This window comes from Miniopterus schreibersii, assembly GCF_964146895.1.
Source record: "Miniopterus schreibersii genome assembly, chromosome: 19".
In the NCBI taxonomy this organism is placed as follows: domain Eukaryota; kingdom Metazoa; phylum Chordata; class Mammalia; order Chiroptera; family Miniopteridae; genus Miniopterus; species Miniopterus schreibersii.
This window is the reverse complement of record NC_138119.1, coordinates 2,030,396-2,051,403: the sequence shown is the minus strand read 5'-3', so window position 1 is coordinate 2,051,403 and position 21,008 is coordinate 2,030,396. Positions and strand designations below refer to the sequence as shown.

General features: G+C 49.9%; 1 protein-coding gene across 2 annotated transcripts in view; it reads left to right on the top strand.

Annotated features, from left to right (window-relative positions):
- Positions 1-17,047, top strand: part of PLPPR5 (phospholipid phosphatase related 5) — a 34,469-nt gene extending 17,422 nt beyond the window's left edge. The window contains exons 2-6 of one of the 2 annotated variants that reach the window (XM_081121613.1): positions 347-479; positions 1,226-1,476; positions 2,871-3,047; positions 4,694-4,813; positions 16,290-17,047. In XM_081121613.1, the coding sequence (XP_080977739.1) occupies positions 347-479; positions 1,226-1,476; positions 2,871-3,047; positions 4,694-4,813; positions 16,290-16,322 (714 nt within the window). In that variant the 3' untranslated portion in view covers positions 16,323-17,047. Of the gene's footprint in view, positions 1-346; positions 480-1,225; positions 1,477-2,870; positions 3,048-4,693; positions 4,829-16,289 lie in introns of both variants that reach the window. The other variant, XM_081121612.1, reaches the window with a different exon arrangement.
- The last annotated feature ends 3,961 nt before the right edge of the window (positions 17,048-21,008 follow it).

The window sequence follows — 21,008 nt, the reverse complement described above, 5'->3', positions numbered from 1 at the left end:
TACAGGGCTATAAACATAGGGGTGCATCTGTTCTTTCTGATTAGTGTGTCAGGATTCTTAGGGTATGTTCCCAGCATGTTTAACAGCCTTTTAAGACACAGGTGTCCTAGTCCACTTGTATTCGTAACTTATCAGTTTTATACTCCGTTGCATTGAGAGAAACATGGGTTATACGCGTAGGAATTAGGTTATATATAATAACAGGGTTTGGTTAAGCAGATGCGGTTCAGTGCTTTTAGTGAGATTGTTATTACTCGAAGCACCTTTATTTTTTTTATTTTTTAAATGTCCCACATTTATACTGGTTAAATTCTAACTTTCTTTAACTTTTTTCTTTTGTTGCAAGATAATAGTTGGAGAGACTGCGGTGTTTTGCCTGCAACTAGCCACCAGGGATTTTGAAAACCAGGAAAAAACTATTCTAACTGGAGACTGCTGCTACATAAACCCCCTGGTGCGGAGAACCGTGAGGTTTCTGGGTACGTTTGCTGTCGCCGGCCCCGTGTTTGCGTGTAAGCTAACCTTGAAAACGACCAGCATTTCAGCCGTATGCACACATCAGGTTATATATGTTTTGAAATGTTTCAGTTCAGCTTTAAAAAGAAACAGGGTGCCCTGACCGGGCCGCTCCGTTGGTTGGAGCGCCGTCCCGGACACCAGAAGGCTGCGGGCGCGGTCCCCCGATGGGCAGCGTGCGGAGGCAACGGATCGATGCTTCCCTCGCGCATCGATGTTTCTTCCTCTCCCCCTCCTCTTTCTCTAAAAAATCAGTAAAAAACATATCCTTCAGTTAGGATAAAAAAGTAAAAGTAAAAAAAATAAATAAATCAACACGGCGTACCGTTTTCCCAGATTGTAAGACGCCGCTTCGGTTGTCCTGTTATTTTAAGGAAAAGGCAACCACACTTGGATGTTTCATATTCTTTAAGAAACTAAAAAATTGCATTTACCAAACACCGGCTTAGAATATATGCTCTTCTTTCATCTCTAGTCTTATAAGCCTGCCACGCATAAAGACGGGGCCCGTGGCGGACAGCTCAGGGTGCGCGCGTGCGGCACGGCCACCTCTCCAGAGCGCGGGGCGCACCCCGGGAAGCGTGGAGGAGCCCCGTGTGGGGTCGGAGGAATGACCGTGTTATGGCTCCTAACATATTCCCGCGCCGGTTTACTGTGAGCCGAGACACAAAACCCGGGGCGGAGGGTCACTCGCTGTGTCTGCTTCCAGGAATCTACACGTTCGGCCTGTTCGCCACGGACATCTTCGTGAACGCGGGCCAGGTGGTGACCGGGAACCTGGCCCCCCACTTCCTGGCCCTGTGCCAGCCCAACTACACGGCGCTGGGCTGCCAGCAGCTCACCCAGTTCATCAGCGGGGAGGAGGCCTGCACCGGCAACCCCGAGCTCATCATGAGGGCGAGGAAGACCTTTCCCTCCAAGGAGGCGGCCCTCAGCGTCTACGCGGCCGTGTACTTGACAGTGAGTATGGACCGCCCGCCAGCCTTGTGCTCCTGTTGCGCAGAAGTGACGTCTTCCCCGCAGTGGAAGCCCCATTAGCAGCTTTCTGTAGCCCATTTAATTAATTAATCAATTATTATTATATATATATATATTTTAAAAATATGTCCTTACTGATTTCAGGGAGAGTGGGAGGGAGAGGGAGAGAGAGAGAGAAACATAGATCTGAGAGAGCCACAGCGACGGGTTGTCCTCCCGCGAGCGCCCTGACCAGGGATGGAGGAGCAAACCCGAAACCCAGGTGCGTGCCCTTGACTGGGAACCGAACCTGAGACCCTTGGGTGGGCCAGCTGACACTCTAACAACTCAGTAACACCGGCCAGGGCCATTTAATTTATTTTTAATAATAGCCGTTTGTACTGTGAATAAAATTAAATCAGTTGACTCTCATGAGATTCTGTGTGGGGAATTGATTGTATTAAAAATATAGCCATTAGCATTTCCATTTGAGGATATATTTGTCTTGAGATTAAATAGGGCTCATGGAAACAAATTTGTCCCGGTGCAGTCCACATAAACTGGCACTAGCACCATTAGTAGACGTACCCAGGCCTCTTAGCTGCTTACTCACGCTCTGGTGTTCTCTGGTAGGGCTGAGAAAGGGGCCCTCTTTCTCTAGAAAGTTCTCTTGCTGTAGAACTAGCTCAAAATGTCCTTGTCAGTTATGGTTGATCCTTGAGTCTTGAGGATTTGCCATCAGTTTACTGTGGGAGCCCGTCAGACCGCGATGCAGGCCAGAGTCGCAGGCGGGCCCGAGCGGAGATGCCCATCATCGCGAGAGCTCCCTCAGCTCCCCGCCCCTCAGAGCGGAATGGCTCCACCTGGCTCCCGAAGGGGGACGGGAGCCCCTGACCTCCGCCCTCCCCTAGTGTGACCAGGACCTAACAAGCTCATGCTCAGCCAGGGGTGATGGTTCGATGCCTCGTCTCCCGGGAGCCTGCCGGAGTCAAGCATACTTGCATTTTAAGTGCCTTAACAGGTAGGACAAAATCCTAGCACGTAATTCCCGTCATCCTAAACTGAGGCTATGTAGTTCAAGGTCAAGTTCATTTCCTGGCACCTGGTCCGCTCTGTTACAAAAGAGGTTACCTTCGCCTACGAGCTCGGTCTGCTTGAGCCATTTACAGAAAATCTTGGAAGGGGAACAGAGGACCTGAAATAACAGGTGGAAACCCCTCTGTAATAACGCAGAATTTTAGAGTCTGAAAATAGTAAGTTATTACTGAGTGCTGCCTGCATTAACCGCACTGCAGGGAGTCTGCCGCTTTCTTTCCTTCGCCGAACATGCACGTCTCCAAGGCGAGCACCGGGAAACGCCCGTCAGAGCCGTGTCTCCCTTCTGTCCTCTGTCGCAGATGTACATCACCAACACCGTCAAGGCCAAAGGAACGCGCCTCGCCAAGCCCGTGCTGTGCCTGGGCCTGATGTGCTTGGCCTTCCTCACCGGGCTCAACAGAGTGGCCGAGCACCGCAACCACTGGTCCGACGTGATCGCGGGCTTCCTGGTGGGGGTCTCCATCGCCGTGTTTCTGGTGAGCACAGATCTGCCGCGGCGCGCGGGGCTTCTGACGAGCGCGTCCGGCCACCTGTAAGAAACCCACGCGCACCCCTGGGCTTGTCCAGGTGCCGGGTAGCAGATGATCACGGGGGTCTCCCAAGTCATTTATTTCTTCCCTCTTCCCTCGTTTGTTCTGCCTCAAGTGTGGGGATGGAAAAAAAAAAGCAAATCTGCACGCAAAGGTGAACAAAATGTTTTCACATAAAACAGACCAGGGCTAAAAACTCTCATTTCTCCCTGGATAGTTTTCAGGACTGGGGTGCTTGGATATTTTTAAAATTTCCTGGGCACGTTGCATCACGGTGCAGCTAGACAGCCCCAGAGACCCCGGCACCCTCCGCGGTACCCTCCCCGGGGGCCACAGGCCGCGGCCACAGTGCTCGCCAACAGGCAGCCTCACTCGTGACGTGACCCGGGGCCCTCGGCAAGGAGGTGAAATGCACCAGTCAGGGAAAGGCAAGGACCGTGGGATTCCACCCAGAGGTGGAACCTAATGCACAAGGTAAACTAACAAACAGACAGACAGACTCGGGTACAGAGAACAGACAGGCAACGGTCAGAGGGGAGGAGGGCTGGGTGAAAAGGTGAGGGGATTAAGCAAAGGAAAAAAAGTAAAAACAATCAGTGCCAACTCCTAGGCCCCATCCTTCAGCCACGAAATGATCATCTTTAGGGAGGGCTGAAGGATCTGCTTTCTTTTTTGTTAATCCTTACCGAAGGATATTTTTTCCATTGATTTTCAGAGAGAGTGGAAGGGGGGGGAGAGAGAGAAACATTGATGTGAGAGAGATGCTTCAATTGGTTGCCTCCTGTACACACCCCAACCGGGGCTGGGGGTCGAACCTGCAACCCAGATACCTGCCCTAGGCCGGAAATCGAACCGGGGACCCTTGGGTGCGAGGGCCGACACCCTAACCACTGTGCCACGCTGGCCAGGGCGGAGTGCGCATTCCCAGCAGTGCCAGAGCTTGATTTCTAGAAAAGGAGACGCTGGTTTCGCTCCAGTTCCGCCACCTCTGGGGTATAAGCAGTGGGAACAGGGTCAGTGCCCTTTGTGTAAAAGGTCTTCTGTTTCCGTCGCAGCCCCGTAAGCTGCAGCTGAAATGCCAGGTGTATATGGGACACGCTGAGAGACAATAACCCGGGTTAATTAAAAGGATGCTACTGAATTAGAGAGCGCCACTGTAGAGGGTGTATTATGAATGGTAGGGGGACCTTAAAGCGAGGGGAAAGAATTAGCATTTAAATTAACTTGTAGGTTAATCACACTGGGGAAAGGTTCGCTTGCTATGAATATTTATAAGGTTATCATGTTATTTTTGGATTTATTTGAGCATAGACTATTACCTAATTTAACAAACATTTTGGAATAATAAAATTGTCATTTTTCACTGAGCTACGTATTAATTGATGAGTTTTCTTGAACACACACCCACTGGAGTAGCTGTTTCAGATTTATATGAGATAAGTCTGGGTGTAAAGTCATCTTTGACTTATGACTTAATATTCAAGTAATTTTAATACTTTATTATTATGATTAGATTTATTGAGCTACTCAAAAGGTCACTGTCATAGAGAGCACGGCTTTGCTTTAAACGACAGTTTTTCCTGAAATTCCAGGTTGTGTGTGTGGTGCATAATTTCAGAGGGAGGCACCCCGAGAATGAACACATTCACAGGGCCCATCTGGCACACGCTCCGGTGATCAGCATCCCCCGAGTGGAAAGCCCTCTGGAAAAGGTAACATCTGTACAGGTGATGCGTCATTTAAATTCGCAAATATGATCGTTACCTGGAGCAAATGAGCAATTACTCGTGAGCTTACCGCACAGTCATTTCCAATCGACTGAAACAAGCTCAGATCTAAGTGGAATTTAGCAAGAATTTGGTCACTGACGACACCGTGTTAGCAAAAGGTAGCTCGCGCTTAAAATATTTCTCTGAATCCTGCCTGCTAACAGCTGAGAGCCTGGAGTGTGTTCCAGACTCTGCTGTGGTTTCTAGGAGGGGAACGCGGGGCTGTGGTCTTACGCAAAGGCGAAGTAATCAGACAGTTTTGCTTGAGAATATATGTATTTCCATAAAATATGTTCCGCTTCTTCTGTGCTCCATTGACAGGTGAGCCCTCAACAAGATGGGTTCGAACTGCACGGGTCCGCTTACATGCAGATTTTTTCAATAAATACAGTAAATGTATTTTCTCTTTCTAGGATTTTCTTAATAGCACTTTCCTCCAGCTTACGGTGTGGTAACAATAGAGCGTATAATGCGTAACGTACGAAATATGGGCTCACCAGCTGTTATGTGATCGGTGAGGCTTCTGGTCAACGGCAGGCTATTTGTAGTTAAGTTTCTGGGGAGTCTGAAGTTATCCGCGGATTTTCCACTGCATGGGGGTTGGCTCCCCTAATCCCCACGTTGTTCAAGAGTCAACTGGGTTTGAGGAACTGCTTAGTATAACGCCTGGCACATAATCAGGGTTCGATAAATATTTGTGGCGTCTTGATGTGTAAAGAGCAGGAAACACCGGCTCTCATCCGGGAGGCCCTGGGGGTCAGGTGGGCTGAATAGAGCCAGACCAGGCAGTGCAGTTTCTAAAGCTGGGCAAAGACGGAAAACCGTCCACTGGTATCCCTTCTCTACTTCTTCCCTTTAGCAACCGAACCCCCCAGTCCAGTGTGAGCCACCCCCATGACTGCCTGGCTGTGGCCTGCACTCGCAGCTTCCGTTGCACTTGGGTGGGACGGCGCAGGAACGTTTAGACCAGTGCCCGTGAGCCGGGGGGCTCATCTCATTGATGATTCTCGTCCTTAATATTCTCTGCCCCGTCTCACCAAACGGAAAAGGCGATGCCTGGGGTGATCCGTGATTTTTAAAGGTGACCAGCCCGCCTGACCGCCTGGGCCCCTGCATGAGCAGTCCGCGTACCAGACGGTCCTGAGAAAGAAATACGTTCTCCCCGTCTCTGAGCCACGGGGCTGCTCGCGTCTCTTTCCCAGGTGGCTCAGCCGACGCCCTGTTACAAAACACTCCCCCCCCCCATGCCGTTAGGAAATCCAGACTTCCACGCGGTTAAGCGATTTGCAAAAGTCTGCATCACTGATAAACAGCAAAGAAAATGTCAACGTAATACTTCAAGATTCACGCCGATGTGATAGAATATTAAAAATGAGTGACATGGATAAATTAGGTCTTGCTTAACTTGAAAATAACGAGAGCGCAGTAGAGCTTAGGAAGAGACCTTAAACATGATTTTGAAGAAAATGGTCAGGGTAGCGATTTTCCTGGCTCTGAAATGAACCTGCACTATAACCACAGTCTCCTGCTTTTTAACATATTTATTCGCATACGGGACCTTGAGCAGCCTCCAAGCTTTGCCAGACATTGATGCGCCATCCTGTCCTTCTCTATATGACATGATTTAAAAATTCCTGTTGTTGATTTTATGTTAATTCATTTTTATTTACAGTGAATTTTAAAACAGTAGATGGTGAAAGGACAAATAGTCTGTTAGAGTCTATAGATTGCAAGAGGTGGGTGTTCATGAACCTCTGTTCATTCACTTCTTTGTTTACGACACATTCATGCTCTTTGTTTTCGCTCCGGTGGTTGGGAAATATGACGACTGAATTGAATCTGACTCGGTCCTTCCCTCTGCCCGCCGGGTGCCCGGGCACGCCCTGCTGAGCCCGACTCTGCCCTCCGCCCTTGCCCTTCCTGTTTCCCTGCAGCTCGGGCCTCCCCGTGCAGCTCTGCGGGGGCCACGTGCTCCCGCCCAGCAGCCAGGAAGGCGGGAAGGCCGTCGCTTACGGGAAGCCCACAGCGGTTCTCTTCTCGTTGCAACAAGGAGTTATCTGGAGTAAACTGCTCTTCAGCACAGTTCACAGTGGGAACAAGTGACTGCGAGATTCTTCCCGAGGCTTGATCTTCACATTTGGTAGCTGGGGATCCTGCAGCTGGCCCTCCGAGGAGAGGAGGGGAGCCCGGCTTGCAGTGCGCTCTGTGGGCCTGCACCGCCAATCCCCTCAGCATCTCGATGCCCAGCTGTCGTTTCTTGGCCCTCAGTTTTGTGCAGAGAAAGCTGAGGGTTTCCTTTAGAAGTCATGTACTTACGTAACCTCGCTTGTTCCGAGTACGTGCTTGATAAACTGCGAGGTGCAGCGTAATTACGGCGTGAGGCATCCTCTATTTCTGTGTCAGCGGTTTACGCCTTAATTACAGGGAGCTTGTCATAGACGTAATTACCGCAGTCTCTGTGGAAGAGTCATGGTTTCTCTGAAATGTTCGCTGAGCCGCTTGGTTCAGTGAGAAGAACCATCTGTGGAAGCCAGCCCCTCGTACCTCGCTGTCCACTAGGTGTTCAGTGACCGGAGACCTCACTACAGCTGTTTGTAACGTCCCATCTGGAAAGGCCTAACTGTGTGGGTAGCCAATTATGAACTCCGTCGTGGGCCCCAGCACCTTATAGTATGGCTGCTCTGCTGCGATAGGGAGGAGGACTGGCTGGGCATTTCGCCTGAGGATATGTTTACTATTATTATTATTAAATTTTAGGGAGAAGTGGAGCATGAGAAAGGGAGAGAAACATGGATTGGTTGCCTCCCACACAGGCCCTGACCGGGGATTGAACCTGCAACCTAGGTATGTGCCAGTATGTGCCCTGACTGGGAACCCAACCCGTGACCCTTCGATGCACCGGATGACGCTCCAACCAACGGAGCCTGGTTGGCAGCCTGGTTTGGCTCCATAATGACTGGGTAGGATTAGACAAATCCCCCCTGTTCCCCGAACCTGAAAAAACGGATACAATTATGGTTCCTTTATAGGATAATTGAATGAACAGATACACTTACAGATAATTGAATGAACAAATACACTTACAGATAATTGAATGAACAGATACACTTATTGGCACACAGTAGGTGCGTAATTCAAGGTAGTTTCCTCCTGCAAGAGTGATGGTTCCCTTCATAGGGTTTCCATTGTATTTCAGACTGGGATACTCCTAGACAGGCATTTCATGGACCGAAAGGTTTATGCAGATTGTCTGTGCCACACACAGAGCACATGGCAGAACATGTGACAGCAGAAAACGTTACACACGTGTCATCGCAACAGCAAAACAACCCGCCGGCCTCTTGCCAGGATGGGTAGGATGACCCGGGACGGTGCCCTCGGGGTGAGTCCCTCTGAGGTGGCAGAGCACTGGCGTGAGTATGGACGGCAACCTGTTTAAGGTTCGTTTGCTTTCCTCTAATGCAGGTCTGTGTTTTACGGAGCTGCTGAGCTACAATAGAAATGTTCCAGAGGAACTTGTCAAAACAGCTTTATTAGCGATCAGGTATTGGGGGACTTAGTGGAACTAAATAAGGTCCTATTTTCGGCATTCTGCCTCGGTCTGAGCTTTGAGCACTTGAAAAGTGTTTGAAGTAAATCACTGTTTGTGTGCTGTGCTCTGGCCTCCTTTGTCTAATTCAATTTTGCTTAAAAAAAAAGTCAATTGAACATGGGAGCTTAACAATGCCAACAGGCAGCAACTTTGCAGGTGAGAAAGACGCGCTCATGTTGTTCCGACTTGCCGTGTCGCTTCCCCTGCGCACGCTCCCGGGTGTTCAGGATTTATTGCTCCACACTCTTTATAAATTATAATATGCGATGCAAAAAATAAAAGCCTAGTTCTTTATTTCAGTTATCCACCAGGACTTGCAGGAGAGCATCTTTTCAGTAAATGACTTCTGAACATAAACAGCCTTTCTCATCTCATTTGAGTGAATCAGTACCGAGGTGACGACTGCATCTTTGAATTCTGTGACTCCGCAGTCATTAGTTAAGGGGACAGTCAAACCATAATGGATTAAGAAGAAATTTCCAGCTCGAACACACTTAGTTACACACGGAGACCTCTCACCAGCCGCCCCCTCCTCGCTCGGATCTGTTCCCGTGTGGTGGACAGTCCTAGAAACACACGTCACAGTCCGTCTGGGGCCCATGACGCTATGAGCACTGTAGAAAAACGTAAATTGCATCCGACTAAAGCAAGGAAAATAAACGACGACCCATCTACCATCTTAGGAAACAACCATGTCTTTGCTTGTTTGCTGTTTCCATTAAAGAAGCAACAAGTAATTTGTGCCTGTCGTTTAACATGTGAAAATGTGGCCCTGGCAGGTGTGGCTCAGTGGCTGAGCGTCGTCCTGGGCACCAGGAGGTTGCCGGTTCGATTCCCGGTCAGGGCACATGCCCGAGCGAGGGCTCGGTCCCCAGTCGGGGGTGTGCAGGAGGGGAGGCAGCTGACCTAGGTTTCTCTCTCAGAGATGTTTCTATCTCTTCTCTCCCTTCTCTCTGATATCAATAAAAACATATTTTAAAAAAATGTGAAAATCTGGGTAAACAAAAATGAATTGGAGGTTTCCATCTCGTACCATAATCATCCTTGGAAATTCTTCTTCTAACGGCCCTCGAGGCCCGTGCGAGTTTGTGTGGGTTCCTCTAAGCCCCGGGTTCCCTCTGGAGCCCGTTCTCGCTCATGGAACAGTGTTTCACGGGTGTGGCCACAGATCAATACATACAATAATCACGTCAAGCGGAGCAGCAAAAGCTCATCTCCACCGAGAGCTTAGTACGGGTCTGGAATTACGCAGAGGACGTCACATACAAAATGTCCTCGTCGTTTTTATGGGGATTATTGCGTGTATTTTATTTCTGTTTTGCAGAGGAAGCGACATGACCAGGGTAAGGGACTTGCCCAGGTCACACGGCCGGTCTGTGTTTGACGCAAGAACGTGGAACCGAACTTTCCACTTCTGACCCGTTCCCCATTTATCACGTCAGAGCTCGAACCCCCAGTCACTGTGCTGCACAGTGTGAGATGTGACGCTGAACCAGGCCCTCAGGCTGGCGTAGAGGGAGGGGGTCCGTCACTCCCAAAGGGGCAGGTTTCTGGGACCACACCCAGCGGTTCCCATCCAGTGGGCCTGGGGGTCCACACTGCGTCGGGCACCACCGTGATCTGGGTCCAGAGCCAGTGGCGGGCCTGGATCCAGCCGGGCCCGAGAGCTTCCGAAACGCTGGCTTTTAATAGCGACCGCATGTTATGCAGCCGTCGGAGACCCTTTACAAGCCCCACTGACGGCCGCGCTGCACACGTTACATCCGGGTCCGAGGAGTCACGTAGCGCCCTTTTTTTTTCTTTTTTTATTTATTTTTACATATCTTTATTGATTTCACAGAGAGGAAAGGAGAGGGAGAGAGAGAGAGAGAAACATCAATGATGAGAGAGTCATTGATCGAGCCCCCAACCAGGAATGTGCCCTGACTGGGAATCGAACCCCGATCGCCTGGATCCCAGTTTCGACGCTCAGCCGCTGAGCCACGCCCGGCCGGGTGCGTAGCGCTCCTTTAAAAGCTCCCAGGGCACTCCCAGTGCGCAGCCGAGACGGAGAACCAGGGCCCCGAAGCTCACCGTGGGCAGCCTGAGCTCCCCGCCTCCTCCGGGCGGGGCGGCCTCCTAAGCCCCCAGCCGCCCTCCTTTCCAGGCTGGGCCTGCGCTGGCTTAATTAGCCCCTCAGAGAAAGCGGCCTAGAGGTTTCGCCGTCTCCGGGGAGAAACAATTCTCTCTGAAAGTAGTGTTGTACTTTCTCCAAATAGTACCCCCAAAATTCTTTCATGGGAACAGATCTCGAAGCCAATCGAAAACTCCGCATGGAAACAGAAACTTGGGGGAGAAAGAAACGGCCCCCAAGAGTCTTCTCTCCCAGAAGAACTCGGGTCTGTCGCATTTTAGCTCTGATGTCATCATAGCCCAGCAGCAATTCATTTGTTTAATTACAGGACCATGACTTCGTATCCTTAGTGCCAGATGCTTCTCAGGATTCAAAATACTTTATGTTTTAGGACAAAATGCTGTGTGTTCTGTTACACAGGCAGGACGTGGAGAAGCATTTGGTAATCAAAGACGGACAATCTCTAGCTGAGCAGATAGTACAAATCACCTTCCATCAACCCCCAGCAATCCTATAAGAAATATTTGGGTTTTAAAGTTTGTATAGTAAAATTGTAAACTTGTAGAATTGTAAAATTCCAACCAGTTATTTCTTAAAAAATATTTGTGGTTTCTTTTACTTTTATTTTTTTAACTTGTTTTGTTTCCATGTCTTTTATAGACGGCTATAATGATATGTTTGAGAAGACAAGGACCTCTGTGCATATAATCTCATCTGATCTTAATAAAAAAATCCATTGAAATCATATTATTTCCATTTCACAGATGAGAAAGCTGGGTCTTTGAAAAGGTTAAGTTGCCTCTGAAAATTTCTGTTGTTAGGGGTCCACATTCAAACACTTGACTTCAACGTCCACCAGGCCCACAGAGCTTCCTCACCAGCGGAGCTGAAGACTGAATTGTCGAATGAAAGACGTTGGTGCACAGATCCCAGTTTACCTTTAGGCTAAAAACCTAAGCAGATGGCTGACAACCTCCTGTTAAAACAAAGAAGCTGCTTATGATCCTCATGAAAGAAAGAAACTAGAACCATATTTAACCTCAGCATTCAGTCCAACCCTATAACAACACAGAACTTTAGACGAATCCTTTGTCCAACTGAATAAGTCGCCATTGAAAGAAACACTGAAATAATATACAAAATGCGTTTTGTAGGTGTCCTGCATCCAGCCTATCGAGGGTGGTCAAGAGGAGCATTCGCAGGGAAGGTCCTTTAAAGACTGTCTTGCCCGGCTCTTCACCTGGCTGATGGGGACAAGCCCCTGCGAACACCTGCGATTAAGGCAATAAACGTATGTGCGCTGGAGCGCACTGGCGTTGGACTTGGGCTGGAGCCCCCGGCAAATGCGGAAAACTGTCCTTCTGTGCAGGGTTCCCTCGCTCCCCAAAGGGATCTAGGTACTAGATTATCATTGTTATTTTATCTTTCCACTAGATTTCATTCTTTTCACCGAGTTTTCACTTACGAATGGGGATTTCGCATTCCTCAACCCAACAGCCCTTAATAGAATGGCTTTTGTTTTCCTACCTGAACTACTCTTTTTTGCATTTCCCCCTATTTTCTCAAAGGGAAATACATCACCAGAGGCAGGTTTTGTCTGGTGGCGAGTCGCCGCCGAATATTCATGTCATAAATAAATGACAATGTTGTCTTAAGTCACAAAAGAGCGAAATACAGATTTTCACATAGATCTCAGAGCTTCAAAAATTTGGCATTGCAGAATTTACTAAATTTAAAAATCTAAAACTATTCAGAGAAGCTGCTTGTTCTGCACTGGAACCCTGCCCTCAAGGACCGGCCTCAGTATTTTGCTCGCTGACTTGCTGTGAGCGTGAATGGACCTTTCTGACGGAGGCCGCGCTCTCTCACCTCCAGCTCTGGCCCCAGCCTGCCTCCTGCACCCTAAGCTGGGACCGTGTGACGGGGAAGCCCCGCAGCTGTACTGATGAGTGATACGGATGACCACTCTTCCTCGTGACTCTGGGTTACGCTTTTCTGCACGAGTTTGCAGTTTGCCTACTGTGTGTTTGCACTATTTCCTACTAATTAGATTGACTGTAGCGAAATAGGAATTCAGCCAGATTAAAAGGAGAGACCCCTGCCACCTGTTTTGCAGGGAGTCCATTCCTCAGCACAGGTGATCTGCAAATACAGGGTGTCCCCCCAAAATGTATACACACTTTAACAGCTGATACCTCCAGATTCCATTACGCTTTCTCAGGGTTGTAATTTTTTTTTAATTTATTTTATTGTTGAGAGTATTACATGTGTCCCCCATCCCCCCTTTGCCCCACTCCACATGTCTCCCACCCTACCTAGATTCTGTTCCATTTTGAAAATGAGATGTATTTTTAAAAACACTGCCTTCATAATGTGTATACATTTTTTGGGACATACTGTTAAATGCAATTCAGGTTTTTTCTGTTACTGAGAAAAATGCTGATGGGAAATGAGCAATATCCTAACTTCCTGCCTCGGAACGATGCCATCTGTCTGGCGATTTCAGGTGATGCGTCTGCACACCTTGCTAATGTAACTGTTATACTACAGAGTCATTGTCTTACGGATGGAGGACTTTAAGTAATTAGCTTGTCCCTCCTCCAGATTGCTTCAGGGAAAGCCACCCCCAGGCTAGAAGAGAATTAATCTTACATATTTTTTAAAGCCCACCGAGATAAATAATCCATCTCTTTCATTCTGCGGTGTGGTTTCATTTGCTCCTGACAGTGAAATTAATGAACAGGTGGCCCCTGTGCTGGCTGTATATTCCTCCCATGTACTTAGAGCCTGTTATTCAATTTCCCCCTTAATCTCTCTCCCTGAGGCACTGTCACTTCGGTATTGCATTTCCATCTGTTTATCTCTCTGCTAACGACCACCTTGAAATGATGAGCCTTGAGCAGGGCCCTTCTCATCCCAGTCAAATCAGAAGTGTCATCTCAGAAGTTAAAACTTAATATTCTGCCCTAAAAATGAATTGGAAAGTGAAAAAAACAAAAAACAACAACAAAAAATTTAAGCGTGGCCCTGGTTGGTGTGGCTCAGTTGGCTGGGGATCGTCCTGTGCGCCGAAAGGTCGCCGGTTCGATTCCCAGTCAGGACACACTCGGGGTTGTGGGCTCGACCCCCAGTAGGGGGCGTCAGGCGTCAGGCGGCAGCCGATCGACGTTTCCCTCGCACATCGATGTTTCTTTCTCTCTCCCCCCTTCCCTTCCTCTCTCTCTAAAAAAATCAATTAAAAAAACCTTAAAGGTGATATGAAGTAGAGATAGGGCTGATTGCAAAAAAGCCAACATTTTCCCAGGGCCCTGGGACCTAAAAATGTAGGCAGGCTGGAAACCAAGTGTCACCTGCAGTCTGACTTGGGAATGACTTAGCAGAAGGGAAGGGTGATGGGCAGGGAGAGGAAGCTCGAGCGCTCGCCGAAATGTGACTTTAGATGCCAGACGGAGCTCAGTATTTCACGGATCTCAGCCACACCCTTAAAGCTATACGTTCAAGACCTTATTTCTAAGGTGACCTTCTGCCCCTGTTGGGGACGGTCTCGATTTAAGCCCGTGGTCCCTGCGTGTTGTTAGCACCCGGTTGCCCCCTCAGCATGTCCAGGGTTAGGTGATAATTTGTGTGGCCACGTGGCACGTTCCTTGTCACCGACTCGTCCCTTGCCTTTCCCTCCGCCTCTGCCTGCCCTGCGCTGGTGATTGGTGACTTGTTTCTGCTACTTTCTCTGCTCTGTGACGGTCTTTCAGTATTTCTCTTCTACCTTCCGAGGTCATGGCTGTCCCCTGCGCTTAGGACCATCTTCAGCAAAGCTGATGAGCCTCGTGGACACGTCATTACCTAGGTCGAGGGGACCCGGATACCTGGGCCTTCCCAAAACTGTCCATTTTCTCTAATCTTTTTTATCTCCTTTCCTTTATTTCTGCTGCCACTTCCTCGCCCTTCACCTACCCACCCGTTGCTGCGGACTGATTACTCTCCAATTTATATCTTAACGTCTTTCCAGCAGTTCCTGTCGGCCGGGTCCTTGTCAGCTTTGTGCTGAAACACTACCTCAGATTTATTTTCTCAGCTTGCAGACTCCAGGCCCTCACGAAGCCGCTGGAAATACGACTGTGATGGACCGTGTCCGCCTCTCCGACGGCTTTCACTCGAGCGTTGTGCCTAATCTAACTCTGACAGGTCTCGTTTGTCCTAAAGTCGTGTCTGCACTTTTGTAAGGGAAACACAAGAAAACTTAGAGAGAGAAGCTGCCGAATTGCCCCAAATTTCAAGCAGGCCTTTTTTTTTTTCTCTTAAAAAAATATGGTTTTATTGATTTTTACAGAGGTAGAAACATCGATTAGAGAGAAACATCATTGATCAGTTGCCTCCTGCACGCCCCCTGCTGGGGATCAAGCCTGAAACCTGGGGCCTGTGCCCTGACCTGGAATCGAACCGTGACCTCCTGGTTCATGGGTCAACCACTGAGCCACGCTGGCTGGGCCTAGTTGTGTTTTAATGTGCCTACGTTCAGCGAAAATGGATTTTAATTTCTTCACACACGTTTCAAAAATGTTTTAACTAGTAAACATTTTACACTTGAATTTGAAAAGAGCTTCCGTACCTGGGAGACACCTCTTGGCACGCAGTCATTGCCCGAAATTCCATACAGGGTGCCTTTGACGTATAGTCAGTGCAGAAACCACTCTGACGATCATTCAGAACAGGCGACGTGATGGTAACACCTCCTGTAGGGCCGCAGCCGGTGCCTGGGGCTGTCACTTACGTTAGATCTTGACGGTCCCTGTCTGTGGCGTGATTAATTATGTCCTATCAGTTTCCCACTGCAGCATCTCAGCAGCCACGGTAGGCCTGTCGTGTGTCTGAATCCATTTAAATATTAGCCGTTCCACAGTGTTTCTTTGTACCCAGTTCTGCTGCTTGGAAAAAATAAGAAATAAGAGCAAGCTAAAAGGCCTCGTGGAGAATTCTGGGGCTGAGGCCAACAACAGGGACGGCCGTCCGTGGTCTGGCTCCTGCATCAGAAATGAAGTGTTTATGTAGGTCTCTGTCAACCAGAAAATGACGGAGCATGTTGCCCCCTCGTGGGAGCCACCCGCCCCACCGGGAGCCGTGGCTCCGGAGCTCCAGCATTCTGCGAACACCCCGCAGGACGTCAGTGTCTGGCTTTGCTGTTTTTCTCCCTCCAAATTTCAGTGCTCATTTGGAGGAGAGCAGGTGGAACATTTTCACCTATGTGGTTAATTAAGAATGTTGAATACAGCCCTGGCCGGTGTGGCCCCGTTGGCTGAGCACTGTCCTGTGCGCCTAGAGGTCGCCGGTTCGATTCCCGGTCAGGGCACGTGCCCTGGTTTCAAGCTCGATCCCCAGCAGGGGTCGTGCGGGAGGCAGCCGATTGGTGCTTCTCTCTCATCGATGTTTTTCTCTCTCTCCTTCTCCCTGCCTCTCTCTAAAATCAATAAAAACATATTAAAAAAAGAATGTTGAATACAATATATAATTAGCAGTTAAGTGCATGTCATCCTACGCAGAACTAGCTCAGTGACGCTGTGTGTTTGCAACCTAAACCCGTCCGGCTGGGGGCTGGGGGCTGGGGGCTCTGGGCTCTGGGCTGCGGTTGCCTGCTAGGCTAAGGGCGGCCCGTGGAAACACTGAGGATGGACGAAGCCAGCTTCCCCAGGCCCTGACTCTGCAATTCCTTTCTCTTGCAGAACCACATCGCCGCCTTCGCAGAAGTCACATGATACGGAGGCCGCCGGGATTTCCCTGCATTGGGCATCCTCCCTTTTCTCCATCCCCTCCTAACACCCAAAGTTCATCCGACTGCAGAAGAAGCTTCTGAAGTTGTCTAATGGTTTTTATAAGTTGAAAATCAGTGTCAGTGTATCTGTTTCCCCCACTAGACTGTGAGCTCCTCCAGGGCAGGGCCGTGTCTCTCTCCTCTGTATCCCCATTGCCTACCACCCAGCCTCGCACAGAGTAGGTGTGCAGTTAAAATGGGGTGACCCGGTGGACAAGCCGATTCTGAAATAAAACACCCACTTTATAGTGTCTCGAATCACGGAGGTGACGCAAAAATAAGCCTCTACACAAATCAAGTCTGTATGAGAAATCCCTCCGTTTGGGGCTGGTGAAGCTTTTTAATTTTTCATATTACCTATTCAGCAGTAAACCATATTTCCTTTGAAGTGGACTTTGAAAGTCATGGGGGTTTTTATGTTGTTCGTCAGCATGACATTATTTCCATCCTAACAGTTCAGTGTGTGAGATTGTGTTACTTTAGGACGTCCGTTCGACACTAAACTAATGTTTGCACATGATATTATGCTCTATTTCCCTTCCAATACCATCCACTCTACACCTTCTAAGACTGGTGCTTCTGCTTTTGAAGGGGGAAATGCCAATTTTTACTGTAATAAGTAATGTATCATAATTAAAAATTATTTATTTGAACTTTGGTTCCTTCCTGACGACTGTGGTTTGATTGTGGACGTGTAGTGTCTGAATGCTGGCCATGTGCAGGGTCGTTCAGGTGACTAAACCCAGCGGTGGCCCCTACTTACTGAGCAATTTTCCGCTGACAACAGTGTCTGGAGACGGGTCAAAGGCTCCATTCTCAGGCTTTTTACTAGTTGAGTTTCCACATAATTTAAATAGGAAAGAATCACACCCTGACAACATAATTCATATGATATACGTGCAGGAAATGTGAACATATTTTACTTTGCACACGTGTAGTGCTTTGTCGTCTGCAAAGTACATTTTCATTTATTATATCACTGAATCCTCACCGTCCCCCAGGTGAATAGTGAGAGTGTGGCTTTAGCCCTGGCCCTGTAGCTCGGCTGGCTGGAGCTCCGACCAGGACGCCGAGGTCACGGGCTCGATTCCCAGCCGGGGCACATTCCTGGGCTGCAGTTTTAACCCCTGGCCTGGGTCAGGGTGAGTGTGGGAGGCAACCGATTGACGTTTCTCTCTCACATTGATTTTTCTCTCTCTCTTTCCCCTCCCCTCTCTCTAAAATCCAATGAAAAATGTCCTCAGGTGAGGATTGAAAGAATAATAATAATTAATAATAATATATAAAAAGAGCACAGCTTTATTTTTATAAATGAGATAAATGAAGCCAAGTCAGGGTAAATAATATGCCCAGTTCCACACAGCTGGTGAGAGGCGGTTAACACCGAAGCTCAGGCTTTCTGATCCTGTTAAGTGGCCCCCAGCTGCCATGTCGGTTTGGACACATTGGGGCCTTTCAGGGTCTGTGGGGGCCTGGGAAACTACCTATATTTTAAAAAATGAAAAAAAAAAAAAAGCTAAAATAGAGTTACAAAAACTATGCGGACCCTTTAGGCAGCGAGCGCACATCCCCAGGACGGAGAGATGGGAGCCACCCCAGAAACGTTTCTTCGCTTCCCTCCAACACCTGAGCTCACAACGGAAGAGTCCAAGTGAACGTTCTGACTATTAACATATAAAACATAGAAAAACGATGAAAATGCCCCAATCTGGCAAGGATGGGACCTAGCCCACACAGCACATATTCCTGCTGGCGGGGCCATTCCCTTCGAACGCGATTTGGCAACAGGAGCCGTGGCCTGGTCACTCCCTTCCTATGCACCCGTCTCCCGCAGCGTGTCATCTAATCGTCCCAGAGGTGGCCGGGCAGAGCGGTCGGTGAAATTACCAGGCGCCGCGGGAACACGCGCCGGGGCTGGGCTGCGGCTCACCGAGTCCACAGACTACCCTGTGGTCATTAAGATGACAGCCAAGCCCATTACGTAGCAACAGGAAGGTGTTTATGCTACAACTGCAAGTTGAAAAGGGGTGTGAATCACACCCAAATGGCGATGATGTAAAACTCACGTGTGAACGCACGAGACTGAGAGATTGTGGAGACGAGACACCCAGAATGCGCACAGCTGTAGTCATTAAAAATATAACCCAGTGAGGCCATTGCCTTTTGCAAATGTTTAACGAGAACGTCTACGGTATTGCAAAAAGGACCCCAAATTATGATTCAAGGGACCAGGAACGATGCCTCCCGCTCCACGGGCTTGGGCTTGGCCGAAATCCTAATAGCTTTGCTCTCCAATCTGACCGGACCTTAGCCGGTCCTAAGGTTCACATGAGCATTTTTCTGATTTGTTAAATGACCCTTTCTTTATGAAATGGCCTGTATCTTAAACAGATAAATCCTGACATTAGAGAATGACATAGTGAGCCAGAACCTATTTCTAATACATTGCAACGATACACGAATTTTAAATGTTAAGATATTTAGTGTATTAATTGCTGAGGTTTTGGGGGAAAAGGATCTGGACCTTCATTGCTCAAAAACAGATTGTGGACGAAGGCCAGTCGTCTCTACCAGGGGCCCAAGTTTGTTCCCCAGGGACGTTTGGCGATGTCTAGAGACACTGTCACAACTTGGGGAGGAGAGTGCGTGACTGGCACCCGGTTGGTAGAGGCCAGGGAGGTGGCCAAACATCCTGCCTACACAGGACGGTTCCCACAGCAAAGAATTATCTGCCCCAAATGCCAGTGGTACCCAGGATGAGAAACTCTGGTAAAAAAACCCCCAACAAACCCAGCTTTTTTTTTTTGGACAGGAAAGAAACCCAGTTTTTGGGTTTATTTCCGCTGCTAAAAGGATGGCTCTGAGCTCGCCACTTGCTCTCTCTCCCAGTTTACTTATTTGTAAAATGGAGGTAAATACTCTGTCCCATCTCACGAGATGGCTCTGAGGTTAAATAATAGGACGGGGCCTTGAGAAGCTGGAATGGACCATCCGAATGTCATCGTCACCTGTATCTGAAAAACCTCTCCGCGCTGGTCGCAGAGGACGAAGGCAGAATTAGTAACAGCCTGTGAGTAATCGCTTTCGACATCGGACATTTTTCTCATGTTTCCCTGGAGAATACTAATGAAAACCGCAACAAGACATTGCCACCTTGCCGATGCTTTCCAGACAAAATGCTTTAGCTGCCACGGTCAGCCGTCTGCCCCCGTCCCGGCCTCGAATTTCCCTGTTGTCGCGGGACCACACGCTGTCACCCGAGCGGGCGCAGGAAGGCGGCGGGCGGAGATTCAGATTTAACCCGATCGGAGACTTTGCCCAACGACTACGACCAAGGAGAGGGTGCGGTGCGTTCACGGGGGTGGTCCTGGAACGGACACGGATGTAAAGGAAGCGCGGGGGCTGGAGAACGGGCTGAAACGCCGGCAGGGTCACGGCTCTCAACTGAGGGGGGGACAGGAGCCAGGGCAGACGCGCCGGGCGAGCGGGGCCGAGGGGACGCCGCTGAGGCCGGCGCACAGGGGCCGGGGGCTCGGGGGGACTCCAGCGCTGGTACCGCCCCGGGAAGGGCGTCGGAGCCGGTTTGGACGGAAGACGTCGTCGGTGGACAGCCGTCCAAGAGGCTGAGCTTCTAGGGGCTTGGGGGAGCCGCCCAAGTGGGTGCTGCAGCTCCCACTGCTGTGACCGGCCGCGTTGGGGAGTCCCGGCACCCCAGGACCTAGCATCTCCAAGGAGCACAAGGGTGTCGGTGGGGAGATGGGCTGGTAGATGGGCTTAGGAAGGAAAGAGAAGGGTCTAGAAGGGACAGGGGAGCAATGGAGTCCCAGCTCACCTCTCACGCCAGCGCAGGGGCACGGCAGCCACCCCAAGAGAGGCTCCCAGGAAAGACTGTCCTCCCAGGGGTATCTGGTTTCAGCTTCGCTCGTAAGGACAGAACCACCCTGGCATCTAGAAATGGCCCCGGGGAGAACGGCTGTCGCTTAAATCCACCGTCCGGCTGCAGAGGTGTCTGTCTGGACACGTCCTGGGTGTTTGACGAGAAGACCGTTGGCCTCCCCTTGGCAGTGCTCCCGTCGGAGGGTGCGCCCCCCTCAGGGTGGTTTAGCCTTAAAGGTAGGTCCCCGCCTGGACCGTCCCGAGCGGGCTGCACGTCAGCGGGGTGGCGAGTGGGCGCTCCGCGGCCTTGGGGCGACGGGCCTCCTGCTGGGAGACCCGAGAAGCCCCAGGGCTTTGTCTGGTCTGACGGGAAGGCCGCTTCTGACAGGCGGGAGTTAATTCTCCCACGGACAGCACTTGCTTTTGTTTCCTTCCTGCCAGATTCGGGTGATGGTTCTTTTGTGACCTTTGCCTTTTCAGCCTTCAGCCTCCCGGCCCAGGGCTGCTGCAGAAAGTCTTTGAGTGACAGCCTCTCCGCGCTTTCACCCCGTGCGGAGCGGCAGGGCGCGGTTTTCTCGGCAGGAAGCGCGGCCTCCGCCGGGCTCATTAGGCTTCTCTCGGGAGGACCCGACGGGCGCAGCCGACGCTGTCGTCGGAAGGAAGCGGCCTGGGTCCAGTCCTGCGGAGGAGAGACCGTGGGGCCTGTTTGATCTCCGGTTCCCAGCGCGAGCCGGTTCCAGCTGCCGATTCTTCA